This window comes from Oryctolagus cuniculus, chromosome X (assembly GCF_051225735.1).
Source record: "Oryctolagus cuniculus isolate XC-2025 breed Fujian yellow rabbit chromosome X, ASM5122573v1, whole genome shotgun sequence".
NCBI classification, from domain to species: Eukaryota; Metazoa; Chordata; class Mammalia; order Lagomorpha; family Leporidae; genus Oryctolagus; species Oryctolagus cuniculus.
In genome coordinates, this window is record NC_142888.1 from 82,327,999 (window position 1) to 82,355,424 (window position 27,426).

The 27,426-nt window shown below is 42.7% G+C and overlaps 1 protein-coding gene and 1 long non-coding RNA gene across 15 annotated transcripts in view; one reads left to right on the top strand and one right to left on the bottom strand.

The window, feature by feature from the left end:
• The window catches only part of LOC127484879 (uncharacterized), a 48,780-nt gene extending 47,434 nt beyond the window's left edge, over positions 1-1,346 (bottom strand). For 3 of the 7 annotated variants that reach the window (XR_011385357.2, XR_016227880.1, XR_016227883.1), the window contains exon 1: positions 1,198-1,334. This is a non-coding gene — a long non-coding RNA (uncharacterized LOC127484879). Of the gene's footprint in view, positions 1-1,197 lie in introns of all 7 variants that reach the window. The other 4 variants (XR_016227879.1, XR_016227882.1, XR_016227881.1 and 1 more) reach the window with 3 other exon arrangements.
• The window catches only part of CHRDL1 (chordin like 1), a 122,776-nt gene that overhangs the window by 51,095 nt on the left and 44,255 nt on the right, over positions 1-27,426 (top strand). For 4 of the 8 annotated variants that reach the window (XM_017349994.4, XM_070066553.2, XM_070066556.2 and 1 more), the window contains exons 5-6: positions 25,504-25,649; positions 27,036-27,129. In XM_017349994.4, coding sequence (XP_017205483.2) covers positions 25,504-25,649; positions 27,036-27,129 — 240 coding nt within the window. The remainder of the gene's footprint in view (positions 1-25,503; positions 25,650-27,035; positions 27,130-27,426) is intronic. The other 4 variants (XM_070066552.2, XM_070066554.2, XM_070066557.2 and 1 more) reach the window with 1 other exon arrangement.

Here is a 27,426-nt window from a genome sequence, read left to right on the forward strand (position 1 = left end):
TAAATTCTTCTTCCCCCACCAAAAGAAACTGAGACTCCTCCTCTGAGTCCTAACCTGAAGGCCTCTATGTCTGCCTACCCCCCCACCATCTTCGCCAACACACATGACTCCCACGTACACTCTCACATACACTCTCACAGGTTCACACCCACACCCACCCATCTCACAAGCTAGAGAAACCCTAGGGAGCCCTTGTGCTTGTCTTGCTGTTCTTTTGTTTTGCTTTCCTTCATTTGCTTTGTTTTGATTTGAAATCTGTCTTTGGGATGACATTGGGTGATTTTTTTCATGTTATTAACAGTGCTGTGGAGGGATCATGTAAGGACGCTTTCCTCAGTCCTGGCCCTGCCTGCTTCTTCCAGCTAATACATACATAATGCTGACTTTCATTGATCAGTCAAACTGGTCTTTGTTGGGTTTTGCATACAATACCTCTTGGGCAAATAGCCCAGGGAGCTCTAAAAGGTGCATGAATTCCTGGATTATCTAGAGATTATTCATAGGTCTGCTTAAAAGGGAATTTTTAACAAGAAGACTGGATGACTATGGCTTTCCCAAAGGCCCTGGGGAAAGATCAAAGGAGCACAGACAATGGGGAAAGTGTGGCGCTGCTCAACTCCCTCTAAAGGCAATAATCTGCACCAGACTCAGAGTTCCCCACTGTTTCAGAAGTTCAGCATTGGTCACAGCTGAACAGCTACCACGAGCTCAGTCCTAGAAGGCATGGAGGAAAGCTCTGTTCTCTGGATATCTTTCATATGTGGTGCCTGTATTAGCACTGTCCAATAGAAATTTTTGCAATGGTAAAAACATTCTATCTCTGCACTCTCCGATATGGCAGTCACCAGCACATGGGGCTGTAGGACATCTGAAATGTTACTGGTATGAAACTAAAGAACTGTACTTTAAATTGTATTTAATCTTGATCAGTTTAAATTTCAATAAACATATGGGACTAGTGGACACTATAGTGTATAGCATATCTCTATCCAATTCATTGGATACTTCTGTGCTGTGTTGAATTTAATGCTGTACCTTCTATCCATCTGCTCAGTGTCTTGCAAATAGATCATAAACATCAGGCCAGGAATTATAATTCTTCAACTTCAGAAAATAATAACTAGAAGAGAGGGTTTGTCTGGCCCTCTCTCCCCACATTTACCAAACAGGAAGACTGAGAAAGACACTGCAACTTACCAGAAGCCACAGTGATCATCAGTAAAATGAGGTGATCCAGGATCCCAGGTCTCCTTGCCTCCTGGACTATGCTTCCACCACAGCTCCCTTGCAGGCAAGTTTGAAAAGAGTAAATATCCTCTTCCCCGCTCTTTTCACTGCTTACAACTGAGACTCACCCCGTGATATTTGGAAATTAATTTGGATCCCAAGTCTATATTTATCTCTTCATGTGCCAAGGCACAAAGTAGGCTGTGGACAGATGTTTGTGGAGTGAATTAATTCTCTAAGGCTTTCATGTTGCCTATTCTCTTTTATATTGTATTGTTAAGAAAAACTTTCTGTTTCAGCATGATTTGAGTCATTCAGTGTTCCTTCTCTTATAGCCCAGGCAGATGGGGTCTCTGTGGACACCACTATAGTCTAGATATAGACTATAGAACCTTGGGAAATTGCTTGACACATTGAGAAAAAAGCTGTAACACGTTTGGCTCTCGGCCTCTTTATATTCTCTGATGTATGGGGACATCAGGCCTACCTACCTCCCTTCTCCACCTTTTTTACAATAACCTAGAACTAAACATGCCACAGATAGTACTTGGGGGGCCATTTCTTACCATTCACCTTAGCAAGTGAGAGAAAACACCAAACCAATCTAACCTCAGAATCTACAAAAAGTGGGAAGACAATTCAACTCTGTAGATTCAAGCAAAGTATCATTTCATTTTCCTTCTCCTGTTTCCCACTCCAGGCCTTTGCCCCTAACCCCAGAGCCAACCAACGCTAACTCAGAAATAGTTGAATTGAAGCAAAACCTGTTAACAGCCACCAAAGACTGAGTTTTAGCCAGGAAGCTGGCTCCATCAGGCAGCCCTGCCAAGAGCCCGGCTGAGGCTAGGGAGCAAATGGCCTGCGTCCCCTCTGCTGTGGACTGGCGAGCTCATTTGCTGGTACCACCTAACGAAGGAGTGATCTGGCACTGAGATAGAAGGCTTCCAGGAACTCGCCCAGCCCTAAAAATCTTAAGCCCAAGTATAGTCATTGGATGCCAAGGACACTGGAGAAAGTCTTTGGAGCATGTAGAGCACCACGCCAATTGGAGTGCCTGCTAAGCCAGCCTGGGATTCCTAGCATTCCAGCCACGCCATATACACCCCCACTCCCAGAGGGCAGCCAGTGGCCACAGCAGAGGTCACATCCAGAAGGCCGAGACCCTCATTAGACCCTCCAGGAGCCTGCTTCCTCATGTTGAGCCTGCCTGCCTGCCCTGTGCTGAGTTCAGGGAAGTGGACAAACTGTACTGTCCAGTTTAGCCTAAGAATCTCACTTGCCATGGGCTCTCCAGGCAGTGAATCATTTTGAGCAAGCACTTAAGCAACTTTCCACTGAGTCATCCTGAAGACTGTCAGGTTCACTAATCCTGACATATACTGTGTATATCCTTTGTTCAGATCCTGTCCCCATCTTGATACTGGGGAAGTGGGGGTATAAACAACAGAACTTGGACAATGTGCTCATTGGGAATCCTTCGGTTAGGGCCCCTTTTGCCTCCCTGTCTCCGAAAAGGCCTGAAGCACTAAGCAAACTGCTGCCAGTACCAACTCTTGATCTGTGTGTCCTTTTGACTACATAGTAACAAGAATATATACTCTTTACTCTGAGCAGCAGTACATATTTGATATCTTTTCCAGAGCTTCCACTGATCTGTTTTCATTTGGCTTCTTCTAGACCCGCAACTGGCATTTTTTTTTTCTGCGAAGAGCCAGATTTTTGCATGTACAAGCTGTATGGTCTCTGTTGCAACAACTTGTCCATTGTTGTTGGGAACATGACCATAGATAATATGGAAATGAATTGGCATGGCTGTGTTCCAATAAAAGTTCATTTACAAAAACAAGTCATGGTCAGATTTGGTGAATAACTCCTGTTCTAGACACAATGGGCTAATAAGGTAAATTAACATAATTAACCTAATTTAACCTACTAGAGTTTCTGTGAGTACCAGTTTGAGAAAGGGATCATTCTTATCCATGAATCTTTTTAAGAAGAGCTATAAAAACTATGAGTATGTTCACTCATTAGTTCATCTTTCCCATTTTGAGAATCAAATTCCATTCATCTTCAAATATCACATATCTTGTGACAATCAGAGTTTGCTAAATTATGATGCAGTAACACCTTACAAAGCTCAGGGCTTGAAACATCAAACAGGAGTAAGCAGATCTTGGATGTGGGATTAAAGTTGCCACAATGGGTATCTGCGTCTCATATTGGAGTGCCTGGTTTGAGTCCCAGCTCTTTTTTTTTTAAATATTTATATTTATTTGAGAGGCAGAGTTACAGACAGAGAGAGGGAGAAACAGAGAGAAAGGTCTTCATCTGATGATTCATTCCTGAGATGGCCGCAACAGCCAGAGCTGAGCTGATCCAAAGCCCGGAACCAGGTGCTTCTTCCGAGATCCCATGTGAGTGCTATGGCTCAAGACCTTTCACTGCCTTCCCAGGCAGGGAACTGGATTGGAAAGGAGCAGCTGGGACAGGAACAGGTGCCCATATGGGATGCCAGCACTGCAGATGGAGACTTAACCTACTATTCCACAGTGCTGGCCCTGAGTCCCAGCTCTTTTTCTTCCCATCCAGCTTCCTGTTAATGTGCACCCTGGGAGGAGGCAGATGATGGCTCAAGTACTTAGATCTGTGCCACCCATGTGAGAAACCTGCATGGAGTTTTGGGTTCCTGGCTTTGGCCTGGCCCACCCTTGGCTGTTCTGTGCATTTGGGGGTTAATCAGAGGATCTAACATCTCTCTTTGTCTCTCTCTTTCTCTGATTGTCTCTTTATCTCTCTCGTCTCTCACTTTTGCTCTGTTTCTCTGCCTTTCAAATAAAATAAAAACAGAATAGCATCAAAGGTTTATTTCTTACACTATATGTCCTTCTCAGGTTGGCACATGACATTTCTCACCCAGAGACTCTGAATGACAACGCTTTGCCATCTGGAATTAGTTTTAGTGATACGGGAAGGAAACAAAGCAAACTGTGCCTTGGCTCTTAAAGAGCTCTGCTTAAAAATGATACAGATTACTTCTGCTCATTGGCCAGAGCAAGTCACATATGACCATCATTTGACTTCTAGGGAACAAGGAAATGCACTGCTACCATGTTCCTAGAAGGAGGACAACTACGATACTGACACATAACCCTAATGACAACCACATACTCTTGAAACTCCCTTCCATGTTTCTTCTTTATATCCTTCCTTGCCTGGCCTTTTTGTTATCTAACCTAATTGTCTTTTTGCCCAAACCTGCCTGGATTTCATCAGCCAGGCTGGTCATTGACATTGACATATGGGTCAATAGCTTAGAACACAAAGCACTGGGGTAGTAATCCTTCCATAAAATGCCGTGTAGACCAACCATGAACATGTAGTCAGGCCTCTGCGCCAGGTCCTTCATGCCATTGGATCCAAGGATTGATTGCCATTGGGCAGAAAGCCTGAGAACAGTTGGACCTCTGGTTTTGATTTCACTTTGGTTTACTTTTAATGGGAATTTGAATCAGAGAGGGAGAGCTCAGTGTATTGATTCTGGAAAGTTCCTGCCCTTAGTGCTGTGGAGAGCAGTTATCAAGATAGAGGAGGGGCAGGGTAAAAAGTATAAATAATATTAGTGCAATATTATGGGCTAAAGTGCAACTTATGACCTGTGATTTTGGAAGAAGGGATATATTCACTTATCAGGGTCAGCCAATTTCTCTAAAATCCCAAAATCTTATTAGCTAAATACAATAAGGGGAGCAGTGGGCAACTGACTGTGGGGAGGGAAGGCTCTGCTCCATGCAGTTTTTCAGAGATCCAGACCCCTTTTGCTTTGGTAGCTTTGGTAGATCTTCCTCTAGGGCTCAGAGTATTCCAGTGAATCATCTGCATGTGACCCTCAGTCTAGATAAAAGAGAGAGAGAGAGGAAAGTTGTTCAGGAGGCTCTGCAGATCAAGCTTCTAAGAAATCTACATCATTTTTTGCTATGTTTCATTGACTAGAACTCATTCACATGGCCCACCTTATTGCACATGAGGCTGAGCAATGCAGTGTACCTGAATGCCAGGGATAGGGACAAAAATAGATTTGATGAGCACACAACATTGTGTATACTACTGTTATACATGTCTTAAGCAAGGCTGACTCTTTGTAGGAAGGGTTCAAACCTGAGTCTTGGGCTGAAGTCTTAACCAACATTGTACTCTCAATATTGAAATGTTTGCCAAACATGGAGCATTGTAGACCTTTGTGGACTAAGAGACTACTCTTGCCCTCAGAAGTCTTAAATTATAGAGTTATGATAAAATCAGTCCCCCCAAACCTCATATTTTTCTTTGCACATCACATAGCCTCTTGATCTACTTGCAATTATATTCTCACTGTTACAGAGACTTGGGATGTGTGTACCAAGGGCAAGATTATAGAGCAGGTAACAGTGAAATGATGATCAGTGACCCTCGGTAATTCATTCTAAATCACAAACTCTTCATAAGCCACTCTTAGGAAGTCAAAGGGAGCCGTTAAAGTGGGAACTATATAACTAATCTTAACCCCCCCCCACACACCTTCACTACCAGGGAATTCAGAGTCCTTTAATACTCACATATAGCAATTATGTTAACCCTATTCATTGATATTTTTGTAGCTATCTCTCCTTGATTCAGTTTTTCTCTATTTTCACCCTTTTTTACTTCATGGTATATGCTGTTTGTGAGTAGATTTGAAGACTGGCATTTGTGAAAGAGTTTTCTGTGTATATCATGACTTCCTGAGCAATTGATAGTACATGGTATATTTTGGAGAAAAACTGTAGATCAAAGATTCTGTTGCAAGCCTAAGGAGTACATCACCCCTTCAAGGTCAGCTAGAGCTTTGGTGTCTAACCTAAAACTGTTAGAATAGGAATGGAGAAAGCGTTTTGTGGTTCCCTTTCTCCCTAGATGTGTTTTTGCATGTTAGGGGTTGGATAATTTGTGTATATTATTTTCCCTGGGGCCTTTGTTGTGGGGGCTGCCCTGTGCATTGTAGGATCTTTGGCAGTTTCCCTGCCTTCTACTTGTCGCTCCCCCTCTTCGTGGAGGAACGACACAAAACCCTGCCTAGGCTTCATATCCGAGTCACAGCACCATTATGTCGCTCCCCGTCTTCGTGGAGGAACGACACAGGACCCTGCGCTGTTCTTTTGTCTGCTCGGTCCTCCCCGGGTTTGCTGCTGGTTCTTCCCTGGTTGGCTACCAACTCTTCCACCTCCGTGGAAGGGCGGTTCCCCCTAGCCACTTTCCCCACTTCCGCGGGGGAGTGGCACACCGCCGGCCGGCTCTCTCGGGGGCTGCACAGGTGTTCCTTCAGATAAATGTTCCCCTTAGATGTTCCTGGTGCATGTTGTCTCTCTCCTCCTTTATAGTCCTCTTCCGCCAATCCCAGCTCTGCTACCTACACGCCGAGTACGCTGCTCTCCTCCAATCAGGAGCAGGATCAGCTCCTGGAGGTCATCACTCAAGTTGGCAAGAGGCAGCTGCGTAGAAGCTGTTTCCTCCTCTCCCAGCGCCATATTGTGGGAGAGCAGATGCATAGAATAAGTCTTAATTCCAGTAACTCAGTCCAGTCCGAGTTGCTCCCCACACTACTCACTAGATTGTAGTTGCACCTTCCCTCACTTATGACAACCAAAAATGTTCCTGACATTGTCAGATGTCCCCTTGTGAAACAGTTGCCCCAAGTCAAGAACCACTGCTCTAGGCCTAAAATATTTTTATTATTATGGATAGATACCTTCACTTCCTTAGGATTCTAATGTATAATTAAATGTATTTTTCCATTTCCTATAAAGTTATGGGTGTCAAGGATCCCAGTTCTAAGACTGCCTACATTTATGTTTCAATGGAATACAGATTGAGACAGTGTGGAGCAAATGCCACATGTTTGTGTACAATACTTAAAGGAAAAAAGACTGCTCAATACTCATTAACCTCTGAGAAGCTGACTCATTTCAGGGCATTATTGAAGATTCTGAACAAGATAAATGCTAGAACTGGAAGCCCTAAAGTAGCACTTCTCAAACTTAGACATGTATGTGAGTCACTGAGTGTCTTCCAGAAGTACAAGCAATGATTCAGTAGGTCTGGGGTACAAATGTGAGATTGTTCATTTCTTTTTTTTTTTTTTTTTTGACAGGCAGAGTGGACAGTGAGAGAGAGAGACAGAGAGAAAGGTCTTCCTTTTGCCATTGGTTCACCATCCAATGGCCGCCGCGGCCGGCGCACCGCGCTGATCTGATGGCAGGAGCCAGATACTTATCCTGGTCTCCCATGGGGTGCAGGGCCCAAGCACTTGGGCCATCCTCCACTGCACTCCCGGGCCACAGCAGAGAGCTGGCCTGGAAGAGGAGCAACCAGGACAGAATCTGGTGCCCCGACCAGGACTAGAACCCGGTGTGCCGGTGCCGCAAGCGGAGGATTAGCCTAGTTAGCCGCGGTGCCGGCCAAGATTGTTCATTTCTAACTAGCCTTCAAGTGACATGAATAATGCTGATTCCTGTACCTTGCTTTGAGAGTTGGTGATCTCTGAGAAGACAAACTGACCATCCAGATAACATTTTTAGCTGCTTTAGAGGGAATTGTTTTGTTCCCAGATTATTTCATTGATGTTTCCTCTGTAGCACCACTTCTGGGCCCAGAGATCAGAATTTCAGTTATGATTGACCACTTTCTAACTTTAGTTTTCTCATCTGTAACAGGAAATAATAGCTATACCTACCTTAGAGGGCATTTGTAGGGAGAACAGAGCCATTGAACATGAACCTGAAGTCCTGAGCAAGGAACCTATTCAGTGGAAACCTGAGTCATTAACATTAGTTGCTAATATTGGTGCAGTTTAGTTTAACAATTGGTATTGTGACCCTTGTGTGTGTGGCACTCCCATCTCTTCTTATGTGCGATGATTCTCAGCCAGGGAAGAGGTGGTGTTGATATCAAGTCCCAAACAGTGCCTTGAATACAGATTCTAGATATGATCAGGCCCTAGTCTCCTAGCCTGTCTCCCTTAGCTTAACTCACTGAATTGAGGGAGTGATATAGCTGTCTATCCAAGATTTTCTAATCACCGGATGTATGAGGTCATTTTCTTCTCCAACAGATAAAACTTTGATGCCCAGTGTTGTCTTGAATTATTCTATTTAGGGGAATTCCAGGTCTGGGCAGGGGAATTCCATGTACAAGGCAGATAGTAACTACCATCTCTACATATAGCCCCCAGGCTTACTGAAGTCCACTTGGCCATCACACCAACCAGGTGACCTTGTGCAGGCAGCTCTTGCAAAATATCCTGTTGATAGCCTAGGGACGGATTGCTGGCTTCCTGCTCACCCATATGCTAAGATACAAGTTGCCTTCTTCCTTATCTCACAACATGGTCAGGCTAGGTCTAACTTCACTACCTATTGACCTCAAGGATGAAACAGAGAAAGAATGTACAAGCCTCAGCGCCTGACACCAGTAACTTGCAACTCCTTTGCGATTTCATCAGACCAATTCCCCACTTCCGTGTATCCTCTATAAAAACCCCAAAACACCCTCATTGGGGATGGTGATATTTCCCGAGATAGAAATCTGCTACCCCCTCATCTGTCAACAGATTAAACTAATGCCCTTTGTTTAACCTCAAAGCTTCTCATTATTTTGATTTGGCACTGGGGACAGGGACCAAACTTTTGATAAAAGTGTGTGGAGTTTAGAACCACTCCCACCAGAAACAGTGATCCGCTTGCTCCACTTTTTGAGAGTTACTGGTCTAAAGCAGTGATTGGCTCTTTTTTTTTTTTTTTTTTTTTTTGACAGGCAGAGTGGACAGTGAGAGAGACAGAGAGAAAGGTCTTCCTTTGCTGTTGGTTCACCTTCCAATGGCCGCCGCGGCCAGCGCGGTGCGGCCGGTGCACCGCACTGATCTGATGGCAGGAGCCAGGTACTTATCCTGGTCTCCCATGGGGTGCAGGGCCCAAGCACTTGGGCCATCCTCCACTGCACTTCCTGGCCACAGCAGAGAGCTGGCCTGGAAGAGGAGCAACCGGGACAGAATCCGGCGCCCCAACCAGGACTAGAACCTGGTGTGCCGGCGCCGCAAGGCGGAGGATTAGCCTAGTGAGCCGCGGCGCCGGCCATGATTGGCTCTTACATTGTTTAACGTCTGTATGCCAAAAGAAGAGTCTCAGTTTCCAACTGGAAAATTTAATTCATCCTTGCCATTTCTTTGCTCTTCAGAACTTGATTTCCTGAGGAATGGTCACCATCTCATGGCAATCTGTGGAGAAGTTCTTTTGAATCCAGTTTCCCTAACATCTTTCCTTTCCTTGCTCTATATTGCACACTCTCATATAAAGTTATTCTCATCCACCAGGGACTTTTGTCTATGATTCTTAAAAGATTTCCTAGGAGGAGATCATGACAGTGTGTTTTCCTCTAGTAGTTCCATGACATGGCTGATGAACTGCCTTGGTTGGTCTCCAGGAAGAAGTGGACTGCACTTTCCTAATAGTATTTCCACTATTCCAGCAGCCTGGGGCCTTCTTCTGCCCCCACCTTCCCTGAAGCCTCTGCCGGTGACCTCCAGGGACTACTTTGTGAAGTGGGCTGTGAACAGTTTTCCAAACACAACAAAATTTGTATTTGGCGATAAGCTTTCACAATTACTCCTCAAATACTGAATGCCTCTTTTCTTCCCTTAATATGTAATGTGATAGTAATCAACTCTTTCAGTCACCCTCTAACAGGTCCTGCCTCCAACCTCATTGTCTCTCCTCCAGTCATCCCCAAACAGTCTTTTGAAAATATAAATCTCATCAAATCACTCCACTGCTTAAATCACTTCACTGGCTTCTCATCATATACAGAAAAAAAAATGCAAATTCCTGGGCTTGACTTCTTTGCATCCCCAGGTGCCTGATGTCATCGGACTATTGTTACAAGTGCCAAACTGTGTGGTTCCAGTTATTAGCACTATACAGTCCTTCAAATGGGTGGAGAATGGTTTCTCTTGATTTATAGGGCTTGCTAATTAAATAAAGAACAAATAGAGGAAAGGCTATGCAGCCTCCTAGGGGAGATAGGGTAGGTCTCAGATAAAGGTTAAGTGACTGAGTGTGAGCGCAGGGCCCCTAAATTCAGTAATGAATTCAGTCCACGGAATGGCAAATATCCAGCTCCTTAACATATCTCAAGACTAGATGTGGAACAAGGCAGTACTCCTGGGAGTTCACAGTTATTACCCAGGTGAAAAGAAGAGTCCAGTGGTTCAGTATAGCCCAAGAAAATACTGAGCTGCAATGAAACAGTTTTCCTCACTGTGGGGCTTCTGAGAGCTTTTAACACATCAAAAGGGACATTGTGAGCATAGAATAGGGATCTTTTCCCAACTTTATTTGAAGCACAGAATTGTGTTTTCACAGAGCATCTTGCAGAGCAGACTTGGGAAATGCTGGTGTAGGCAATACAAAGGAATGCTTGACCAAACTCCCCACTGTCTCATCCAGATGCCTCACATTGTTTCTGTAAATGCTGCTTGAGGGTAGTGACTAATTTGTCCATTTCAAAGGGTCATTGACCTTCAAAAAAAAAAAAAAAAAAAAAAAAACCCTGGTTCCCAAAGGATTAGAACTAACCAAGTAATAGTAGAACTCATTCTTAATTTATTTAGGGAAAAGAAAAAGGCAGGGAGTGGCAAATGTTACCATAAAACCTGTCATTAGCATTTAGGTGTCATGTTGAATAGTTGATCTAACATTTTCAACTTACAAATCTTATACCTTTTGGTGAAGAGAAAAATTTAAACTCATAGCACAATAGTAAAGGAATAATAAAACCTTTCAGTTCCATTGCCGAGGAGTTCTTTGTTCAGATTGGCTGTTGGAGAATTAGTCTCTAAAAATAAAGAGATTTGTGTTCTCTCTTCTTCAGTTATTGAACTGGATTTTAGTGGGTTTCTCTAGCCTTCATGTTTTATGGCTGTAGGTAAAATTAAAACACCTGAATTTGAATCCTAGCTTTGTCACTAAATAACCCTTTGCACTCCTTGACCTAATTTCCATCTATGAAAAGAGGAAGTCCATTTCCAGTTTACTCTTGGAGATAAACACGGATAACCCTAGGAGGCTTAGGTAATGAGATTGGAATGGTCCATGAGCTGAATAACGGAGCTGATGATAAAGCTGTTCAGTAAAGTAGAGGAAATTTTGCCAGAAAAGAATTCAGATGTGCCCTGTGAAGACTGGGTTGTGAGAATCTTCTACCAGGAACTGCTGTCAACATACACAAAGCTGAAAATGAGTAACCCTAGAATATAATCTTAGGACCCTAGAATCTAGACAGAGTTTGTTGCAGAGATCCAGCACTGCTGCAGGGAAACCCACAGGCCCCAAACTTTGTATTGCAATAGTGAGGCTACCTCTTTTGGGTCATAGAACATGTTGATAATCTGCTAGAATCCATAGACCCTTTCCCCAGGAGACTGCATGAACCCTCGTACACTCAAATTTCTATTATGTCACCTCAGAATCACTTGTGAGACTCATATTTTTTCCCGGTAGCTATCTGAGCCTCAATGAAGACCCACTTGGCCTAGGGGTGTATATGCATTTCTATCTTGACAGAATTAATAATGGACTCTCAACATTCAAGCATGTATCTACCTTTGGATGTTTATTCCTCCATACCATGCCCTATTCCAGTGCTTGAGCCACCAGGACACAGAGCAGTATAAGGTGTATAAACTAGTTCCTTTGTATTTATTGAATACTTGGAAAGCAGTACACCTGCTACCCGGTGCTAGGCTGTAGAGTACATACAGACGGACTGTTAGAGTTTCTGCAAGAAATCAAAGTGTATTGGATAGACCTTGGAGGCTGGGTAGGATATGAGTAAGCAAAGGGTAGTATGTGGGGGTGGTTGGGTGTAGCATGAGTCACTAACATGAATGTAGCAAGTAGAGTTAGCAAGGAGCACTGAGGGGGCAAGGACTAGCCAGTCTGAAGTTTAGCATTTTCTAGCCAAGTGGCATATCCTCGGGGGATGCATCTTGGAGACACACTTCATAACCCTGGTTGGGCCATGCTGTGATCTTGTTCCATATATGGAGCTTTAGTCGTTGTGTGACTGACACTGCAAGGCTAGAATTGCTACTGGAGAGGCAGTGAATCACAAGCTGAAGGGCCTTTTGTGAGATGACAGACCTGTATGGGATGTAGTAAGCTCTGGATACCCAACCACCAGAGCAAAAACAATTGTAAACCTATTTTTTTTTTGTCTTCAGATGCAATGTAGTTGGTAAGTTGGAGATAATCACAAATGAATCATAAATGATTTTGTAGCAAATAGTTTCTTTATTCTTGGAGACTTCTCAAAAAACATAATTGTGTCTTTACTACATACCCGTGAAATAGAAGCAAGTGAAATGATCACCCTCAACAAATGCACACATACAAACCAGAAAGTTCTTTAGAAACTGAAGCCCAGAGATGCAAACTGACAGTAGTCCCATCACACAGCAAGCCATTAGCTCAAGCTAGCCAAGAACACATGTACTCCCCAACAACAACAACCAAATCTCTGCCCAGTCTCCAAGCACCTCTTGCTTCACAGAAATGTGGTCTCTTCTCTCACAAACTCTCTCTTCAAGCCAACCCTCCCAGCCATCTGCCTGACGAGACAGCATTTTCAGGGAGCATCAGCTACTGACTGACAGCAGCCGAAACATTAACGGAAGTGGGATGAGAACACACAGATGGGGTCCGGATGAGGAGGGGAGAACTGGGATTAGACCAGGGTGTGAGCTTTCAGCGCCCTCTTCCACTCTCTTCTCCCCAGCTGGAGAGGCAGATGACTGTTTCCTCTCACTCGGCACCTTCTTGGTTAGGACAGAGTGTTGTGTCTGTCTGTTTAGCTGCAGAGTGATCTGCTGAATCTGCTACAAGAATTTCCTGGCCTGGGACCCCATTGCGGGTTGGTCGGGAGTGGGGATAAGGAATCCACTCGGCTTGCTGAAGGTGTGGGCCCACAAAGAAGTCTCTTTGAAAATTCTAAAAAGGAAATGTCCCCTCTATCAGCTCCTCCTTTAGCTCAGCTGTCAGACCCTCACCATCTCCTAAAGGATACCCCGTACACTTGGGATTGACTCACTCTACCCCTTTGTGGTTCTCCTTTTTTTTTTTAACCTGCCTCCCTGTCTCCAGCGTACAAAGCTCATTAATTTTACCCAGGCCTGCCCTATTCTGATCCCCTAGGCTTTATGTTTACATTATAGGATGTTCAGCAGTTTAGTTTTTTGTAACAGCTTTATTGAGATATAATTCACAAACTATAAGGTTCACCCCTTTATAGCATACAGTTTAGTTATTTTGAGTATATTCACAAGATATTACAACCAACACCACTATCTAGTTCCAGAATAGTTTCATCATCCCCAAAAGAAGCCTCATACCTACTAGCAGTCACACCTCATTCTGAAACCCACCCCCAGGCATCACCCACTGATCTGGTTTCTGTCTCTATATATAGGTTTGTCTATTCTGGACATTTCATATAAATGGAATCACAATATGTGATATTTTGTGAATGATTTCTTTCACAACATAATGTTCCCAAGGTATATCAATTATAATGGAATAATATTGTGTTGTATGAATATACCATCTTTTGTTTGTTCATCTGTTGATGGACATTTGAGCTGTTTCTACCTTTTAATTATTGTGAATAATGCTGATGTAAACATTCATATACAAGTCATTCTTTGAATCCCTGCCTTTATTTTTGTTTTACTTTTTAAAATTTATATAAAGGGAACAAATTTCATGTATTTCATATATAGTTTTTTTTTTTTTTGACAGGCAGAGTGGACAGTGAGAGAGAGAGAGAGAGAGAGAGAGACAGAGAGAAAGGTCTTCCTTTTGCCGTTGGTTCACCATCCAATGGCCGCCGCGGCCGGCGCGCTGCGGCTGGCGCACCGCACTGATTCGATGGCAGGACCCAGGTGCTTCTCCCGGTCTCCCATGGGGTGCAGGGCCCAAGCACTTGGGCCATCCTCCACTGCACTCCCGGGCCACAGCAGAGAGCTGGCCTGGAAGAGGGGCAACCGGGACAGAATCTGGCACCCCGACCGGGACTAGAACCCGGGGTGCTGGCGCCGCAGGCAGAGGATTAGCCTAGTGAGCCGCGGCATTGGCCAACGCCATACTAATTTTTAAAGTAACTGTTGTTTTACACTTTTGCTTTCTCATCAGGGCTGTAACAGGGTTTCAATTTCTCCACATCCTTGCCAACACTTGTTGGTATTGTCGTTTTTATGGTAAGCATCCTAACGGATGCAAAGCAGTATCTCATTGTGTATTTTTTGCCCCCTCTTCCCCCAGAGCCTTGCTCTTTATTGGGGTATTAGTTCTGTCTTCTGTATTCACCACTGTGAGCTTATTAAAACTCTGAGAAAGATAGAGCTCTTCTCTAACGAATGCTTGAATCTGGGAACATGCCAGTCATTCTGTTCTAGAAAAGAGAGGAAAAGAATTTAGGGCTGTGATGAACTTGCACTTTTCTGAAGCTCTACCATAGCAGGAGCAGTCTGTTCTCCTGAACACTTTATTTTGCCCTGCAGAGACCATCAGTCAGGTTCAGTAATAGTTAGGTAAGGCTTCCTTGAAGAGGTGAGACTAGAGCAGGGCTATGAAGGGAGGGAGGCCGAGGGGTGGGGTGGGGAAGGGATGGAGAATCACCCTAAGCTGAAAATTATGAAATTTAGTACCTTAGATACTGACTTAAAACAAAGATGCAACCAAGTCCAACCAACAGTCACTCTGGTTTAACAATTCTGGAAAACATGCAGCAAGAGAAGAGATTGGAAATGTTGGCTCAACTACAGTGGGGCATTTGGCTAAGGAGTTCAAGACTTTTTCTCTCTTCTTTGACCCTTAGGATCCTTCATAATCACAAACATATAATCTGACCCATAAACCCACCTATCTGGGGCCCTCAGGAAATCTAAAGCAGGGTCTGTGAGTTTTGAAAGTGGCTCTAGCCAGAACAGAACTGCTTGGCTAGAGAAGTCACACTTTATGGACTCTGCACTGAGATGTGGGATAGAGCGGATGGTGTCATCTGAGAACTGAGAATTAAAAGATTCACAGTGAATGTGATGGCTTGGAAATGACTCTCCAGTCACCACTCAAGATCTGGCAAGTTTTGAGAAGTTCTACAGGACAATGACAGACAATGCTGTACAGCATGGGAGAGAAGCAGAGCTTGTCACTGTGTTGCACGTGTTGAGAATTTCCAGCAGTCACAGTACATAATACTGACTGAAAAATAGTAACGCTTCGTTGCAATTCAGCACGAGCCTTATAGAGATGCTGTAGGAAGAGGCTGGTCACTGCAAGGACCATGCAGCTCCACATCTCTTCCCTTAACAGCCTGCCTTCTGCATTCCAGGAATCCTGTCATTTGTAGCTAGTAGTAGTATAGCAAGAACAGTATTATTGAGCATGAATGTGTAGTGGGTACTCTACTAAGCACATTATATGTCTTATCTTGTTTGATCCTCACAACAACCTGTGAAGGTAGGTGCTGTTATCATCCCTATTTTATAAATGGGGGAACTGAGACTCAGAGACATGATATGATTCATTCAGCTAGTTAGTGATAACTAATTAGAACTGGATCTGATATTTGGACTCAAAATGGGACTCTCTGAAGTTATGCCTTTACTGCCAATAGGACAGATCTTGGCAGCCACATTTTAAGTAAACTCCCTTACATTCCTAAATTCTACAAACTTTCACATTCTTTGCCCTGCACCTTTACAGCCTCGTTATGGATAAAGCGCCAGGAACGTGTTACAACGTAATTATCTGGAAAAAGACCCAGCTTTAAAACATTGTCTTCCATTGGCACATGAGTCTGAATTACTTAATGAGATTAGTGCTAGCAGGGCAATGTGATGGGTCATAGAAGAGTTAGGCTTTATGGAAAAGGAGAGTTTGGGGAAAATCTGGCAATTGTAGGCCTCTGCCCAAGAAAAGCAGATCTAGTAAAGTTATCACAAGAGACCCAAGGAAAAAAGAAGTGATGATGGTTGGAATGCTGAAAGGAAAAAATCTAAATAGTAGTTCAGCTTATGGGATCATTTGAAATAGTACCTCTGATTTCATTAAGCATCTCAAAGACAAACTCACCTGAACCTAAATGGCCCCATAGTCTGAGCACCGTTACTTTTTGGATGGGGACTACAGACAGCCACTGTTTGGGATACATTCGTTCTACAAGATGTGTTGCATCCTTGAATGTATTCTGACTTAGCCTGACCAAGACATAGCATCCAGCCACCCCTCTCTCCACCACAGCATCACTCTGTTGGAGGGTCACAGGTGGTTTTCCACTAGAAATTTATTTGTATGCTCTCTTTTCATTTGATCCAATGCCTAATTGCCAGCCCAAATTCACATAATGTAGTAATCAGTTTTCTACACCATAACAAAATACCTGAGGCTGAATAACTTCAAAACAAAAGAGGTGTAACTCATAGGTTTGAAGGCTGAAGTCTAAACAGCATGGTATTGGCTCTAGTGAGGGCCCCCAACAGTATCACTTCAAGCTGGATGGTATCATTGCGGGAGCATTGTGAGAGGGAGAGATTAAATAGTGAGATAGGAAGCCAGAGAGAGGGGGCTAGGACTAGGTAGGATCCCATGAGAACTCTATCAGTCCCTTCAAAAGAAACCCATCCACCAGTGATCTATAAGACCTCCCACCAGGTTCAACCTATTAAAGTCTCACCATTTCATAATGTAACCACACTGACAACCAAGCTTCCAACACATGAACCCTGAGGGATACACTCAGACCATATCCAAGCCATAGAACCCAATGACTCTAAAACAATTTAAGAGAGCAACATAACACAACATTGGTAGGGGAGAACACCTCATTGAAGTAAGGACTGAGAACACAGAGCTTTAGCTAGCATCTGACCCACTAGCAGGAATAAAGGTGGGATTCTAATAACCAACTTTTTTTAAAAGTTTTATTTATTTATTTATTTGAAAGGCAGAGTTACACAGAGAGAGGAGGAGAGACAGAGAGAGAGAGAGGTCTTCCATCCGCTGGTTCACTCCCCAATTGGCTGCAGTGACTGGAACTGCGCCGATCCAAAGCCAGGACTCAGGAGCTTCTTCCTTGTCTCCCATGCAGGTGCAGGGGCTTAAGGTACTGGGCCATCTTCCACTGCTTTCCCAGGCCATAGCATAAAGCTGGATTGGAAGTGGAGCAGCTGGGACTCGAACCGGAGCCCATACGGGATGCTGGCACTGCAGGTGGCAGCTTTATCCGCTATGCCACAGTGCCTGCCCCTGCCCCTAATAACCAGCTTTAAAGGATGATTCGCTATGGTTGGAAGGGGCCCCAAATTGTCATCTAGTACCACCTGTTCACTCCAAGTAGATTTTTTTTCAGTATTCAAATTTAATTTTTTAAGAAGTACATTTGTATCATTAAAAATATGAATATATATGTGTATGTACATGTATATATTATATATCTATATGTCTATATATAGTTATGCAGTAAAATGTCTAATTCACCCCATCCCACATCCATCCAATTATATTCTTTCCCCCAAGACATGTAGTTTCTCCCACAACTTTTAGTACTTAAGTATCTTTCCAGATTTTTATGAAAATATAAGCAGATATGAATATTTGCTCATTTAAAAGTATGTTTTTTACATAAAAGGCACTATATTATACATATCATTCTATACTTTGTTACTTTATTCAGTTAATAAAAATCTTCCTGAATTAATACACAGAGAAATTACTCATTCTTTTAAACAACCACATAATATTTCTTTGTATTAGTGAGCCATCACATGTATAGCCAGATGTCTTGGGCATAGAAGTTGTTTTTAATTTTTGCCATTACAAATAATGCTGAAAAGAATAATTTTTATGTGTTTACACATGTTGCAAGTGTATCTATAGAATGAATTCTTAAAACTAGGATTACTGGTTAAATACTTATATACATATATAATAATAGATAAATATTGCTAAAATGCCCTCCATAGTATTGCTATCAAGTCCTTACAGCCTTGTCAAGAAAGAATATTAATAGCCAGCATTGTGGTGCAATGGGTTAAGCCACTGGTTGTGATCTGGCATCCCATATTGGAGCTCTGATTTGAGTCCTAGCAGGTCCACTTCAGACCTAGCGCCCTGCTAATACACCTGGGAAGGCAGTGCATGATGGCCCGAAGTATTTGGAATCCTGCCACCCACATGGGAGACCCTGATGAAGTTCTTGGCTCCAGGCTTCAGCCTGGCCAAGTCCTAACCATTGCAGGCATTTAGGGAGTGAACCAGAGGATGGAAGAACTCTCTCTCTCTCTCTCTCTCTCTCTCTCTCTCTCTTTCTCTCTCCATATCTGCCTTTTAAATAAATGAATAATTATTTTTAACAATTTAGAAAAGAAAGTATATTACTCAAATTTTTGTATTTATGCAAATCTGATAAGAAAAAACGATATCCCAGGATGATTTTACTTTACATTTTTCTTATGAATGAGATTGATCACATTTTCTTATGTCTTAGTAGTTCCATTTCTGTATATTGTCTTTATAATTTTTGCTATTTTCATTATTGGGTTATTAGTGTTCTCTTCAATTTTTAGGTGCTCTATATTTCAGAGCAAATAGGATTTTAATCTAAGAATAGCAATCCTCTGAAGAGGCTATATGCTAGTTTTTATGATGTCTTTCAACAACAAACCTTTTCTTTAACTGCAATTATAAAAATAACAAAAACATGAACACCAATAAGATTGGAGTTCTATTGAAGTTTGAAAGGAGAAGGGGTTGCCATCCACCCAGCTCTCTGACACCTCTGAAGAGTCTTTTTTAAGATTCATTTATTTATTTGAAAGGCAGAGTTACAGAGAGGCAGAAGCAGAGAGAGAGAGAGAGAGAGAGAGATCTTCCAACCACTGATTCACTCCCCAAATGACCACAACGGCCAGAGCTGTGCTGATCCAAAGCCAAGAGCCAAGAGCTTCTTCCAGGCCTTCCACGTGGGTGCAGTGACCCAAGGACTTGAGCCATCTTCTGCTTTCCCAGGTCATAGCAGAGAGCTGGATCAGAAGTGGAACAGCTGGGACTTGAACCGGCATCCATATGGGATGCCAGCACTTCAGGCAGTGGTCTTACCTGCTACGCAACAGTGCCAGCCCCACTTGGAAGAATCTTAACACAGAATATAGTTGGACAATGACTGCTGCACATGGCTGGTTGGCTTGTGATTTTAGTGCTTAATAACTCTTTCAGCTAGGAATATTTTCTAACACGTCACATGAATACTGATTTATACAATTGATGCTTCCTTACATTGTTTGGCAATTTGTGATAATATGGCTTCTTTTTCATTATGAACTTTTATATATTGTTGAAAAACATTATCATTTAACATTGCTGTTTGTTCCTGTTTCTCCTGTGAGAGTAACATTCTCCTTGAAATCAGGAAAAGGTTTTATTTCCCTGTAGCTTTAATACAGCATAGTGTCAAGTATTGTCAAGGTATGGTCAGGACCCTTTTAGTGCCAGGTGTAGGCAATGTCATCCATATGTGTTGAGTGAAGAAGGAAACAAGAGAGAAACAACAGTGCCTTAACCCCTATCCCCACAGCACTTACCACAAGCAAAATACAGAACAACTGCCTTCTGTTGAATTGCCCAGTCATCCCTGGGGCCTGGGCAAATCCATTCATGTTCTCCACATTCACTGCTTTCTTCTCTGCCTTCTTTCTAGACCACCATCATCTACCTTCTATTCTGAATAACATACCTGTAAATTATCTCTGAACCTCACAGCCATGTAAGGTGCACTCTTTTTGAAGGTGGGGGAAACTGAGGTGCAGAAAGACTGAATAGCCTTCCCAAGATTACAGAGCAGAGACATGCCAAAGCTGGTGTTTTGGCTTGTTTGGGCTACTATAACAATATACCATAAACTGGGTAGACCATAGTTAACTTCTCATGATTTTGGAGTCTGGGAGGTCCAAGATCAGGGTGCCAGTAGATTTGGTGTGTGGTGAGGGCCCACCTTCTGAGTCACAGATGGCAAGCAGCATGCTATGTGCAAATAGCACATTAGCCCAGTCTCTTCTCCCATTTTCTCCTCCCTTGTATTCATTTTTCTGAGATAGAGCCCTTTTGACTATGTTTTATTTTACATGTGTATGCATGCCTCTGTCTTCTTTCAAGTCATTACCTTCACCTGTGTTTCCTGCTTCCACTTCCCTGCAGAAGTGTTGCTGCTATATCTGTAGAATGAACAAGAACCAGAGAAGTTTCAGAATCAGACTCGGCCATACAGTGAAGTAGGAAGCAGAACAGTGATAACGGCAAAGAAGGGATGGCTTTACATGGAGTTGATGAGCAACTGATCCCTGGAAGCTCTGGGGAAGTTTGCATTTTTCTGATAATTCTGAGAGCTGATTTGTCTCCGATATACAAGCTGCCTTTCTGATTGTCCAAGAACTGTCTCAATATGAGAATGGAAATTTGAGGGTGTGGGAGGGTGGTGACGAGAGGAACCAGTGTGAAGACTTCAGGTTCCAGAGAATGGGAAGGAGTGTAGTGCCAGGAGGGGAGAGAATGGCTTACTAAAAGAAGGAGTGTAGGACCACACACTTCATGGTGAAACTTACTAGGAACTATGAAGGGGGAAAAATGTTGTGGCAAAGTTATCAGACTAAGATGTCAGTGAGTGACAGGAGTCTTGGGACTGCAAAATCTGATTACAAAAAAGGCAACTATTTAGTTCAGTGGACCTCAAATGGTGGTATTTTAGGCATCCATGAAAAAAACGATGGGAAGAGATATTTAGCGTAGGGAGGTATTTTCTGAGTGCTCTAGAAATCATAGTTCTGCTTACATGTAAGACATTTCTCAGGGTGAACACTGGACACACTGGTTCAGATGCTACTTGGGACACTCGTATTCCATAATGAAGTACCTCAGTTAGAGTCGTGGCTCCACTCCCAATTCCAGCTTCCTTCCAGTGCACACCTTGGGAAGCAGGTGATGGTTCAGGTACTTGGCTCCCTGCCACCCATTTAGGAGACCCAGATTGAGTTCCAGGCTCTCAGCTACAGCCTGGCCCAGCCTTGGTTGTTGCAGCCATTTGGAAAATGAACCAGAGAACTGGAGGTTTCTCTCTCCCCATCTACCTTTCCCTCTCCCTCTCCCTTTTCCTCTCCCTCCTCTGCCCCATGCCTCTCAAATAAACACATATTTTTCACAAAGACCATTCTTCCCATGAGATAGAGAGACTGCTTCTCTCTGAACACATCATAGTCAGATGGCTTTGTGCTTATCTGCTTACTTGACAAGTACTTCCTCCACTCCTCTTCGTAGTGCAGTAAGGGAGAGGTTAGAGCCGTGCAAGCTGGCCATTTGTATTGCACCATTCTCCTGAGGGACCCTTGAGCCAACTTGGCTTTAGACTGATTTTCTGCCAGTTTTTGGCCAGCAACACACTGACTGTGTTTCAAGGAGAGTTGGTTAGAAGCCCAGTCACCTTGGAAAATCTGGGATGGGAAAGGATAGACTCTGAGGTGACTTTTCTTGCTTCTCTGGTAAGGAAGCATGCTACGTTGGCCTTCTAAAGACGCAAAGGGAGACATGAGTCCCATATACAATTCTTAGATTTAAAAAAATAACGAGGGGTAGGCGCGTGGCATAGCGGGTAGAGCTGCCGCCTGCAGTGCCAGCATCCCATATGGGTGCCCGTTCGAGACCCGGCTGCTCCACTTCCTATACAGCTCTCTGCTGTGGCCTGGGAAAGCAGTGGAGGATGGCCCCATTTCTTGGGCCCCTGCACCCATGTGGGAGACCTGGAGGAAGCTCCTGGCTCCTGGCTTCGGATTGGTGCAGCTACAGCAGTTGTGACCATCTGGGGAGTGCACCAGCGGATGGAGGGCCTCTCTTTCTTTCTCTCTCTCTCTCTCTCTCTCTCTCCTTCTCTCTCTGTGTGTAACTGTGACTTTCAAGTAAAATAAATAAATAAAAAAAACAAGTAACGAGAACCAAAGAGGTTAAGTGGCTTGTGTAAAGTTATGAGGGTTGGGATTCAAGCTGAGATTATGACTCAGTGGTCCTTCCTTGAAATTTTAACACCCACTCTTTGAAAATTCAAGACCACAAACTTAAAGGCAGGAAAATCATCTCATATTTCTGAAGTGGCTCTCCTATGAAGCAACTATGTGACATGAGTCATATCGTTTGGGGGTCAAATCTTTGGGGGTATCAATCACCTAATTTTCACTATTCTCCTCTGTACATTATCAAGGATGTTGGAAGAATAAAGTAAAAGTAAATGAGTTGTTGAAATAATTCCATTGCATAAAACTAGTCTTAAGCATGACTGTAATTATTTTCTTTTCCTTTGATTCTGTTTTGTCTTCCTGTCTTTTGCTTTTCCCCCATCTTCTGTTGAGTGGATTAGTAGATTCTAACGCAGTGTTACTCAGAAGACTAGTGCAAGGAACGCTGTCAAGTTCATGCTTCCACTAGAAAACCTCACCCTGCAGTTGCCTTGCCATCGATACCTTAGTGAAAGGCATGGTCTAAAAATCAACCCACATTCTTTGGAGGCAAAATAATTCCAGACTTTTTTTTTTTTTTTGGTATTCCAAAGTTCTGCCAGCTCATGTAAAAGTCATGACAACTATTATTTTGTAGGTCATTGTAGTTTTCCTCTACTACAAAATGCTGAGATTTGGAGTTATTAGAGCCCAGGGGGCAAATGGCGCTACTCCTATTCTTTCTCTGATGGCTTTCACTCATTTCTGCCAGCTGCAGCTGTGTGGTTGTATTCCCTTGTGGGCAAGAGGCAGGGACTCTAGACAGAGTGTCAGTTAGCATGAGTTAAACTATTTTTTTTTTTTGAGCTAAGACTTCTTTTTTTAAGGCAAAATCAAATAATGTTCTTTATATGCAGTAAAAGATCATCAACAAGTAGTTACTACCCAAGGAATGAGTTATTTAGAAATTGAGGCTAGGGTTGGTATTGTGGTACAATGGGTTAAGCTGCCTCTTGTAACACTGCATCCCATATTGGAATGCCAGTTCAACTCCCATCTACTACACTTCTGATCCAACTTCCTGATAATGCACAATCTGGGAGGGCAGCAGAAGATGGCCCAAGTCCTTGGGTTCCTGCCACCCATATGGGAGACCAGGTTGGAGTTCCTGGTCTGGATACTGCAGCCATTTTTAGAATGAACCAGTAGATGGAAGATCTCTTTATCTCTCTGTCTCTCCCTTCTATTTCTCGGCCTTTCAAATAAATCTTTTTAAAACAAGAAATTGAAGCTAGATCAAATTATATAACAGAGTGTGGAATTGAGTTTGTTACCCAAATAATTGAAACCATAGAATCTGCAGTGTCTATTTTCTGGGTATTTTAGACTACAACAGTCTAGATGTATAGCACACCTTCATATTTCAGTGGTTCTTGGATTTTTGGTTCAAATTAAATGGTCCTTTCTTTGTTACAAATTTGAAGTAGTTGGTATCCTTCTAGATAGTGGCTAGGAAAGAAGATTCTAGAATCAGGCAGACATCAATTCATATCCTATTGCTACTACTTAGAAGTAGAATGACTTTGGGAAGTCATTAGTTCCTTAAATCTTAGTTCCTTCATCTGCAAAGTGGACATAATCATAAGGTATGTATAAGAATGTTATTAATAAGAGCCAATGAGATTATGTATGTAAAAGCACTTAACCATTGTGCCTATCATACAGTTGGGGTTCAGTAAACATTAGCTACTGTTATTATCATTATGAGTATTATTATAATTAGCCTTTATCATTTTATCACATCGTGAGGCTCTATATTGAAGTATAACTTATCTAACATAAAATGGACTCATTTATTTCAGTTTTGACTGAGAGAAACTATCAACTTTCTAAGTCCTTCCTCATGAAACACACAACTCCCATGATTTCTCTTCTTCAACTGTCCCATGGCAGACATTTCCTGAACTCTGTTTGTATCTATAATTCATGCATTGATGATCAGTTTAATTTAGGTACTTATTTATTGTTGTTTGAGCTTTGTCTGTCCATATGTGTGCATATGCACATACACATGCAGCATAGGCTTTAATGAAGCCCAGTGAACAGACTTCTAGAGACCATTCACCTAGAGTCACTCACTGAGTGCATTGACTGTTGACTACATGGCAACTCTGTGTTAGACTGCACGGAGTAAAGAGATATGTAAGAGTTCTAGTTCTCAAAAAGCAATATATACCAATTCATACATATATAGGTCAATTGAAAGAAGGTGAAAGTTAGGACCAGAAGACCAGATTCTGATTCCCTTTCTCACCACTCATTAGCTTTGTGACTTCAGTTTGTAAGTCACTTAACTTCAGTGACTTAGTTCCTTCAAATGAAAAATAAAGGTATAATCAATCCTACCTGATTCACAGGTTTGTTATGAGGCTTCATTGTAATAGCGTATGTGAACTCAGTTTGTAAAGGGATTTATAGGTTACCATGATTCACAAATACGAAGTCCAATAATATTCAAGTGTCAAATTCTGTGCTTTCCACAGCACATACCTTGACAGGTCCAGAACATGGGCTGGAGTCGTTAGGGAAAGATTCATGGAGGAAAGGGCATGTGAGCTGAACTCTCATCAGATAGCACTTCAGTAGGTGTGGGGGGGGGGAGGGTACAATGGAAGAGGGATGAGAAATAAACATAAACTACGGAGGCTAGAACAAATATACACGGACATGGCCAATGATATAAAACATAGTAGGGGGTATTGTTTTGAGGGTAGTTGTAATAGATGCTTCCTCTTCTGAAGAGACAGAGGCAAAGGATTAAATAGAGATAGCATGAAAATCCCCCCTTTCAGGCACGTTAATATCTTAAATCATCTATATTATTACCTCCATCAAACCTGGGGCCTTGTTCTTGTTCTCTGATCTCTCGCTAATGCTTACTGCAGTGCCTGACACACAGTGGGTGCTCAAGAAATGCTCAAAATATGAAAGAATGAATGGACGGTGATGTCAGCTGCTGTTCTTATCTGGCTGCCTTAATAGTATCTAAAATCGTGAGCCACTGGAGAAGGACTGTCTTTTAACTCCCTCTGTGTAACACAGCCCCATCTGCTGTTGGGATTTATGAAATCCTTTACAATTATGCCAATAGTCTATTGTGCTTTTTCTCCACTTTGTTCCAGAAGACTCTTTGCCCTCTGTGAACAATAAGGTGACCAGCAAGTCGTGTGAGTACAATGGTACCACTTACCAACATGGAGAGCTATTCGTGGCTGAAGGGCTCTTTCAGAACCGGCAACCTAATCAATGCACCCAATGCAGCTGTTCGGTAAGACCCTGCAATTTAATGTCCCTCCAAGACCCTACCCAAATATGAGAGGTCCCTCTGTATGTGTAGTTTTTGATTGAGCCTATGCTATAAGGTGTTTGAATGAAAGATGAGTTCCATAAGCATTGCTGCCAAGTTAAACCCCCTGATTGTCAACCCTGAATAACTCTGTCGAAGATATCAGACCCATCATATCTTAGTCTTAAAGCTGTAGGACTCTTTAAGTGGGCAAAGATGAGCCATTTGTCATGATCTGCACTCCTTTTTATAGTAATTACACCACCTAAGCCTTCATTGAAGGACTCAAACTTCTCTGAAGTCTTGGGAGTACTGTGAGTGGAAAAGTCACTCTCACCTCTAGGGCCACTCAATCTAATTCACAAGAAAATGGAATGTCTGTTGGTTCCTATCTATGAAGTTTGACTAATTAATTGATTTCTCATATCATGGAATGAGAAAACTCTTTATAGATGCTTGATCATGAGTAAAGCACAACAATTATATCTTTACCTAATTGTAGAGTCCAGAGAATATGAGATCTAGAAAGTGGAGTAAAATGAATGTTAAGCTGAAGTATGGAAGAATGAGGTTAGATGTAGAATCAACTATTCTGCTTGTAAGGGGCATTAAACCCTGGATTGCCAGGGAGAATTTACAGAATCCCTTCCCTTTGGAGTTCTCAGTAGAAATATAGTATCTCGGTATTTGTGGGCATTTGGTTGTGGCCCAGTTTTCCTAATAGCCTTTCAGAAACTCTTCTAGCTCCAGAGGGAAATGCTTCTGAGAACTCAGAGCAAAGCTTAAAGAATAATTTTTGGAAGATAGAATTGTAGGAAATGCAGATTATTCGCAAAGATAGATGTAACCACAAGTAAATAGTATCCTCTCCCGTGTGCTAGACTGAGCTGTGAAATTCAGAGCATCTGGTATGGTTTTGCATTACCCTAGAGAGCTTGTCTCTGACTTGGAAGGGAGACTCCAGAGAATGTTACAAATGGTAGCTATGGCACACATATTCATTCCCTTAAATACCCAGCATCCAACTGGGGCATGATGAGGGCCGAGGAATGCATGAACATAGAGGAGTGAGGCTGAATCTGGTAGTTTGGAGGCCCTGGCAGCCTCATGTACTAGTCTGTACCGCCTTAGAGCAGGGTGTCCAACTAGGATTGCTCGCCTTTATGTGACTTAATCTCTGACATTGAGAAATTGTAAATAGAAAAATAAGCAACGTGTAATAAAATTTAAGAAGTATATAGAACCAACTATGAAAGAAAAATTTAGAAGGATGCACTATGTTTCAAGCCCTACTTTATCCTTGGTACTGAGCAAGCTTTTACACTTATCCCAGATCCTTCTGATCTTAATTTTGTTTCTCCTTGGCAGGAGGGGAATGTATATTGTGGTCTCAAGACTTGCCCCAAACTAACCTGTGCATTCCCAGTCTCTGTTCCAGATTCTTGCTGCCGGGTGTGCAGAGGTAAGTGTCCTGTATCCCAAGATCCGGAGTGCTACCATCCTGAGTAGTAAAACTTAAAAAGAGAGGAAAATACCTGTCTAGTGTCCTAGAGAAAGAGGATTTTCTGTGGTAACCTTCGTATTTGGGGTACAGTCATTCACAAAATGGAAAAAGAAAACAATTAGCAGATTGATTTTTTAAGGACCTTACATGAAAGAAACTGTGCTGGAGTACAACAGCAGGGATGGGTAAGAGTCAGCTAATGTGAAAGTGAATATCTTTATCTCTCCTTCCTTAATCCCTTGCAGTGTTGCCCCT